The sequence below is a fragment of the Limulus polyphemus genome, unplaced genomic scaffold, assembly GCF_000517525.1.
Source record: "Limulus polyphemus unplaced genomic scaffold, Limulus_polyphemus-2.1.2 Scaffold5684, whole genome shotgun sequence".
Classification (NCBI taxonomy): Eukaryota; Metazoa; Arthropoda; class Merostomata; order Xiphosura; family Limulidae; genus Limulus; species Limulus polyphemus.
The window spans coordinates 37,435-45,901 of NW_013671294.1; the positions used below are offsets into that span (position 1 = coordinate 37,435).

Sequence of the window (8,467 nt, forward strand, 5' to 3'; positions counted from 1 at the left end):
CTGTCTTTTACCCTTTGCTCTAGCTACCTAATGTTCTGTGTTGTTTACCTTTTGCTCTAGCTGCCTAATGTTCTGTCATTTACCTTTTGCTTTAGCTACCTAATGTTCTGTCATTTACCTTTTGCTTTAGCTACCTAATGTTCTGTGTTGTTTACCTTTTACTCTAGCTACCTAATGTGTTGTCCTTTACCTTTTTTAAATCTAGTTGGAAAGAAAATACTTTTATATATATATATAGTTTTACAAATTATCAATTAAAACAGTATATTTTTAAATACGAGTTTTTTATCGAACGTTTTGTTATAAAAGTGCTCTTAATTGTTTTACAAAAATGCAATAAACTCACTTGCTGTTTGGCTTCTTTGCAAGACCGATCCAGATCTTCTGGTACCATGCGTCCTCTGTCGTCTACTTTTATAATAACCAAATTGTCTGTGCCAATGCCTAACCAATTTGCTGTTTTCGTGGTTGAATAATGCCCCTTGAAAATATAGTTCAGTAAAGAAAACAAAACTTGTTTTATATAAACGTAAATAGGATCACGACCTATATCTCCAGAATGTATCTTTATTAGCTTAATATTTCGCTATTACAGCTTCGTCAGGAGCTATCGATATTCTACAAGTTTCCTGATCCAGTTGAATCTAGTCATCGGCAAATCGGTACATAGATTTAAAAAGTTCTTCCAATTACTTCTTTTCCATATTCTTGCTAATTTTATTAATACTTGCGTGACATTTTTGTGACCGTGCTCCACGTTGAACGCGTGTGATTAGAATCGTTGTATTATCTCACGACTATTTCTGAACCTAATTCCATTGTTAACACGGTCTTTACTGCTTGACGAAGGGCGTCTGCTCGAAACGTCGCAGAAAATAAACTAGTAAAATTTTCATTTAGACGTGTGATTTTTTCTTTATTATCAGACGTTGTTTTGTGTATTTATTGATATAATAAGATGAAATATTATTTACAGATACAAGTATGAATAGGTATTTTATATACGTGACGTATTTTATTCTAAATCCTAATAGCTTTCCTGTTGATTTATATATATTATGTATTTAGAATTGTTGGTTTGGTTTGATTTAACAATTTAAACTCAAGAATGTTTATAGAATTATACACGGACTTTTCTCTACGATAAAATACTTTTATTTGCGAGCTTTTGGCTCTTTTATCGCTCCGTTCAATGTTGCCGAAGAGCTTGCAAATTAAACTATTGTTACGTCTCCGTTTGTTAATTAATTTTCCGTAACTTCGTTCCGACGAAACTTTAGCGACACAAGTCCTTACTTAATAAAACTGGTTTATTCTTTCCGAATATAACTTTACGATACACTTGATTTCAACATTCGCGCTAAAACAAACGCTATAACGAACTTCAACAATACTCTCTGACTGCAGATCAATTACTCACTACCTACACACATTATTCCCTTCACGTTGTGAGCGTCTTATATATATACCAGATTAACATATATCTAGTAAATGCTAGGGCATTCACGAAAGTACAGGATAGTTCTAGAAACGTGGCGTGATACTAGTCACGTGACCTCGCTGACGCAACAGTATTCTAATGTAGAGAAAAGTCGGTGTATAATTCAAAATAGTCATTTCACCTACGTTACGAGTCTCCAAGAATGTTTGAAATTATTTAAATACGATCTGAGCTTTCTAAACACGCATATCGATGTTCGATTTATTGATGGCGGTGTTCTAATTTATTGGATTAGTGAACTTGTAGAATAACGATAGTTCCTGACGAAGCTGTAATAGCGAAATATGAAGCTAATAAATATACATTCTGGAGATATAGGCCGTGATTATATTCACTAAACTCCTTGATCCTTGCATATCTTTAAAAAAAAAAGTGTTTACAGCTATTATTACATCATTCAAAATTGTTCTACCTATTTCATTTATTCCTGCATTATTATGTCCGTAAATAGATAGTTATAGATAATAAATAAATAAATAAAAATATACAGAAACCGAATACCCAGCCAGTTATTTGTCCACGATATTATGAATAACCGTAATTTTGTTGTGACTGATACAAGTATGTTGGTAATGTGTACTAGAGTTCCTCTGATGATAAAGAAACGTAAACCATTATAAGTGTCACTTACTCTGTGCTTAACGTCATTGTGCTATTCTAATTAGCACTTATATTACCTGTTATTATAGTCTTAGCCAACAAAATATGTTCATATTTACGTCTTCCGAAACAAAAGCCACCAGTTGAGGAAATCCACGAAGCCCTTTGGTCTTCACGTCCGGTAAAGCTTTATGTCGAGCTACGAACATGGCGTACATGTTGGCTACAGAACCTCCTATTTACAAAGTGAACACATTCTTAGATACATATATTTCAGATATTCTTGGGATTGAGAAGGGTGAAAAATGCTCAACGTTTCATTTGCCAATTGGCCCGGCATGGCCAGGTGATTGGGGCGCTCGACTCGCAATCTACGGGTCGCGGGTTCGAATCTCCGTCACACCAAACATGCTCGCCCTTTCAGCCGTAGGGCGTTATAATGTTCTGGTTAATCCCACTATTCGTTGGTAAAAAGAGTAGCCCATGAGTTGGCGGTGGGTGGTGATGACTAGCTACCTTCCCTCTAGTCTTACATTGCTAAATTAGGGACGGCTAGCGCAGATAGCCCTCGTGTAGCTTTGCGCGAAATCCATAACAAACAAACAAACAAACATTTGCCAACTAATAGGACTCTTCGATTCTAGCTGATTGCACTAAATTCCAAACAATGTCAAATACTTTTTTGGAAAAAACAAAAGTTACTATCGCTAAGCCCTGAAAAAATAATAAAAAACTTAACTCTGAGAGTTATCTTATATCACCATGTTTGAGTAATTAATCTTTTAATTTGAACAGAAACATATTTGGGCCAAGCAGATGTTAGCGTGCTGGACTGTGAATCTTAGGATACGTGATTCGGTCTCAGTTACCCCCCCCCCCCAAAAAAAAAAATATTCCTAGGCAACTGGGCCTAGCTCAGTTTACCCAGTTATACTTAAAAGTCATGTTCTTAAAAAGGGAGGAGAAACGGGTACCAGAACTATACAGGTGGGTTTATAGTTAATAACAAAAACATTAACTGAAATATTATTTTAAGTATTACTGCTTATACTATATTGAATAGTTATTAATATCTTGCAGTGACAAAGTGTCAATATTATTACTTGAAATGTACAGTAAGGTTGTATATTTCGTAATTTAATATCGGAGTAAATATACTAAGGAGAAGGTTGGATGATCTAAGGGTGGTTTAATATCTTATTTCTATTTTTATGGGTTTTTTTAGGGATAACTATCATACCCACAACCGGCTATAGACCGTGAGTGATAGTGTGATCTGGGACGTTGTGGATTCTAGCACCCAGATTTTAATCCCCCTTTTTTCAGTTACATGCTGACTAGCTCTGCATCTGTTGTTTTGATTATGTCTGACAGACGGAATATCCTCAATGCTTTTGGGAGCTATAACTGCAGGTATTTTCACTTTAATGATACCTTTTGTACAAATGGTATAATTTTACATTGTTACATTAGAATATTTTTGGCGCGTACATCTACATGTACAATAAATAAATTGTAGGTTCTATTATAATTTCGTCAGAGCTATACAGTGTTGAGTGATCGCCTGTACGCTTTTGATGTAATACAGCTTATTTGAAAAATTGTATCCATATATATATATATATATATACATACAACTGCTCTTTAAGTCCATGTGCTGAGGTTACATAAAGAGGAACATCAGTAATGACATCCGTGAGACAAGAATAGTTCCAGATATGGTAGACAAAATGCACACTATGAAAAGGGCATAATGTCTGTTATTATAGAAATGTGTCATATGCATTATTATATTTAAACAAAAATTAAAAACGTAACATTTAAAGTATGATATGCATATTTAAACAGTGTTTCTTAAATAGTGAATTCTGGTATTGAACGGAAGGCTTCTTTGACAGCGATTTGTGTGATATGAAAGATAGATTTGAAATTCTACTGTTACACGCCCCTAATTTTGAGCCCCTAATGGATCTGTTAAAATTCGTTAAGGTTCCTTTTTTCCCCACATGTTTTTATATTACAGATCTTCCTATATCTACTTCAGCAAAAATATTCTGTATGTATTTTCGACCACAAAAATATGTATAAGTACAAAATGTAATCAGTTTTGTTAAAGAAAAGAGACAATAACTACACTACAGGAAAACCTAATTTTACTTGTATGTTTTTTTTATTGAAAACCTTTCAATAATAAATTTCCTTGTAGATTGACGTTTTTACAAAACATTTATGTGATTAAGTTATGAAAGTCTACAAGCATTTATATTAAAATATAAACCATATACTAGCCCCAGTGGTACAGCGGTATGTCTGCGGACTTACAACGCTAAAAACCGGGTTTCGATACCCGTGGTGGGCAGAGCATAGATAGCCCATTTTGTAGCTTAGATTTGTTTATTTCTTTAAGAATTTTCGCGGAAAGAGCCAACTGCATTTTGAACTAATAGACCAGAAGAAAGAAAGATAGTTAACAGTATCCACCACCAACTCTTCAGCTACACCGAATAGTGGTATTTAACCATCACTATTGTATCTCACCCACGGCCCCAGAAAGCGGAGCGCGTTTTCGAAACAATGAAAAATGAACCATAAATCCTCGGATTCGCAAACCGGGCACGCTAACCACAAGGCCGAAAATTAGAACAGTTTGGTTTGTTTTGAGTTTCGCGCAAAGCTACACGAGGTCTATCTGCGCTAGCTGTCCCTAATTTAGCAATGACAGACTAGAGGGAAAGCAGCTAGTCAACACCACCCACCGCCAACTCTTGGGCTACTCTTTTACCAACGAATAGTGGGGTTGACCGTCACACTATAACGTCCCCACGACTGAAAAAAGCGAGTTCGTTCGGTGACAGGGATTCGAACCCGTGACCCTCAGATTGCGAATCGAGTGCCTTAACCACCAGGCCGTGCAAGGCCAACGAGGATATAGGCCATAACGTTGTTCCACTCAAAAGACAATGCAGGAATAACATATTAGAAATACCAACCGCACAATGACGTCTACGACAATGGTTTGGTATGAATTTCGCGCAAAGCTATACGAGGGCTATCTGCACTAGCCGTCCCTAAGTTAGCAGTGAAAGACTAGAGGGAAGGTAGCTAGTCATCACCACCCACTCTTGGGCTAGTCTTTTACCAACGAATAGTGGAATTGATCGTCACATTATAACGCCCCCACGGCTGAAAGAGCGAGCATGTCTGTTGGGAAGGGGGATTCGAACCCGCGACCCGCAGATTGCGAGTTGAGTGCCCTAACCACCTGGCCATGCCGGGCCCTACGACAATGGTTCCCAACCTTTTCCTCTCCACGGACTGGCAAAATCTTCGTAAAACAACATATGAACCTCTTATTATCCCTATAGGCCTATACTATATTATATGCCCTATAAGTATGAAGTACAAAAAAAAAACGTAGATTAGATAACAAAATCATTAAAACAAACTGTAAGACCAGAAAAATAACAAAATATAAGAATATCTATACAATAGCTACAAGTAACTAATATTATTATTATTTTTATTATTATTATTATTATAAGTCCATAGCTAACATACAGTGACACATACCTGGAGAAAATATTCCTTCTCCATCGTCCCAGCCAATGAAATTATTAATAATATGACGAATTACAAACGTTTCCATTACGGTGAATACCGGCGAGATTTCATAAGTAGACCTATCAGTTAAAATAAACATTATATCAAACAAAAGTATAGTCTAATAGTATATTTTCGTACGACCATTATAAAATGATTCTCACATTAACACAATATTATATATTGTTTTTATTAACTTATATTGTCTCCATTAACTCTCAATATGTAATCTTGCCCGTCAAACTGTATATATAATTTACAGTTTGGATAAAAATTGTTGTAAGCCTTTGTTTAAAAGAAATTTCTATTAATGAATGGCGTGTAGGAGTAATGATAGTTTTCAAAATGCTAAAGTAATCAAAATAAAATATTAAGAAACAGCGAATAAAATGGACATAAAACGGAAATATTACTGGATTGCCCCTCCTTTATTGTAAAAAAAAACAAAACTGCACCACGTATTGATAGTTTACATCATGACTGGCTTCATCCAACCAATCAAGGAGTACCACACTAGCATAATGCCTATTAAAAGTACCAGCTGTTATACTATTCCCAGTAGTAGTTTGGTAATGTATTCTAATCACCCAGCACAGAAATGCCGAATGACAGAGGTTTAGAAGTCAGTTTTGGCTACTCTATCCAACTAGTTGGAGCAGTTTGGAAATTCTGAAAAATGTACGTGAGACTAATATTGTTGAAGAGGTAGAAACCCCAATCTCTTGAAAAGTGATGCTAAGTAACTCTTTACGTGATAAACTACAATCCATTGGAGATTTTCCATTTATTTAGCTGAAAGTATAGGTGTAATTGTTACCTCCAGAACAGTAAAATACACATCAGCATGACGAGATCTCAATTTATATACTTGAAAACCACTCTTTAGGAGAAATAACAAAATTAAAGACGGAAATGAATATCAGACTTCAGCTAATTGGATGAACAGAATTGTGGAAGGGTATTTTTTACAGATGAATTCAAATTGTTTCGCAAGAATCAACGAAAGTTTGTTTTTTGGCAGAGAGGGGGAAGTAACGCAGTTAACGTACAACAATAAACGTGTGAGTTGTATATCATCTAATGGTGTTATATATCTACACAAAATTGATGGCACCCTAACTGCTGACTGGTACAATAAGACTGTTATCCATCATACGTTCTCTCACAAACAATACCTGTTGGACAAGGATTCATTTTCCAGGAAGACACTGATAACAAGGATGTACTATATGTGGTGACAAACGATACCTAGCAGTAAACAAGGCTGTTGGAATACTGGTAACCATGATTTGGCCTGCATAAAGTCCCAATATGAAGATTATATGTGTATCAAGCTGCAATCAAACAACTTCGTTGAATGTTGGGAAGTAGTAGAGTACAATGGGAACAATATTTAACAATCATACATTAGTAAACTTAAAAACAAATTATGCTTCTCTCTTTAAAACAAATACAAAATACTAGTGCACTGCACAATTTATATATTTTTTCCATAATAATGTATTGTACTAATGACAAGTTGACCATTTAGTTGTAATTACTGTATGTCTATCACCTCTTCCTTTCCATAATTATTTCCAATCCTGTACGTTAGGATACTATAGTTATAGTTGGATAATAATGACTAAAAGTCAATCTGAATTTCGCACCATATTTATTAATAGATTTTTACTGCAATACTTACTGACTAGTGTTTAAGACATCAGTCAACCATGCTCCAGCAACGCAGTAACCGTCCAACCCGTGATACAGCTGATTTAAAAACATTGGGTGACCTGTAAGATTGAATGGTGAGAAAAGTTAATGCTTAAATAGATTGATGAAGTATCCCTTTGGGCGCATTTTGAAGATACTGTGGTCTCACTGTCCTCCCATGAAACAATATTTATCAATAATTAATAACTACATTGCAAATTTAAACCAGATACGCTATTCGTAAACCAACAAATGTTCAGTAAATTCTGTTTGATTAGTTCTGATCTAGGTTACTGATAATTAATACATTCATCAGTACAATGTATTTTTCATTTTAACTTAATCTTTTTCTTTTTGTACATCAGAAACTTTTGTTGTCAGTTTACGCTGAGTTTAATTAAGTATTCTTCCTTATTAGGGTTGAGCCTGGGATGTCCTGGTGGTTTATGAGCTCGACTCACAATGTGAGGGTCGTGGGTTCGAAACCCAGTCACCGAGCCTGCTCGCCTTTTCAGCCGTGGGAGCGTCATAATTTAACGACCAATCCCATTATTCGTTGGCAAAAGACTAGTCCAAAAGTTGGCGGTAGGTGGTGTTAACGAGCTGTCACCCCTCTAGTCTTAATGTTAAATTAGGTACAACTGTGCAGTTAGGCCTCGTGTAGATTTGCGCGAAATTCAAAAACAAACCCAATTATCAGTGCTAAACTCGACTATTTTTATCATGAGCTATTCTTATTATTTTTTATTAGCTTAAAAGGCAATATAAAATGCATTTTTATCTTGACATCTAAAGTTAATTTGTCCCGAAAAACTTTATATATGTATTTTGTTTTCACGGCTGTGTATGTTATACCGATGCATTAAGTTTCGTTGCTAACTGCACGTTTTATTCAATATTTTAGGCCTGGCTTATATAGGAAAAAATTAACTTCAAAAATGGAAGGATTTCTTTCCTTTGTGTAATCTTATCAAAAAATAATAATAACTCCACTAAAAGTATGCTTTAAAACATTTTAAAATTCCATGGACATAAAATATTTCGAAATTTAAATTTAAATTGTATTAGAAA

The 8,467-nt window shown here is 35.1% G+C and overlaps 1 protein-coding gene across 2 annotated transcripts in view; it reads right to left on the minus strand.

Annotated features, from left to right (window-relative positions):
• Positions 1-8,467, minus strand: part of LOC106472867 (cysteine sulfinic acid decarboxylase-like) — a 33,295-nt gene that overhangs the window by 14,242 nt on the left and 10,586 nt on the right. For both annotated transcript variants that reach the window (XM_022401411.1, XM_013933539.2), the window contains exons 4-7: positions 7,386-7,476; positions 5,672-5,781; positions 2,221-2,336; positions 347-481 (exon numbers count right to left, since the gene is read on the minus strand). In XM_022401411.1, coding sequence (XP_022257119.1) covers positions 347-481; positions 2,221-2,336; positions 5,672-5,781; positions 7,386-7,476 — 452 coding nt within the window. The remainder of the gene's footprint in view (positions 1-346; positions 482-2,220; positions 2,337-5,671; positions 5,782-7,385; positions 7,477-8,467) is intronic.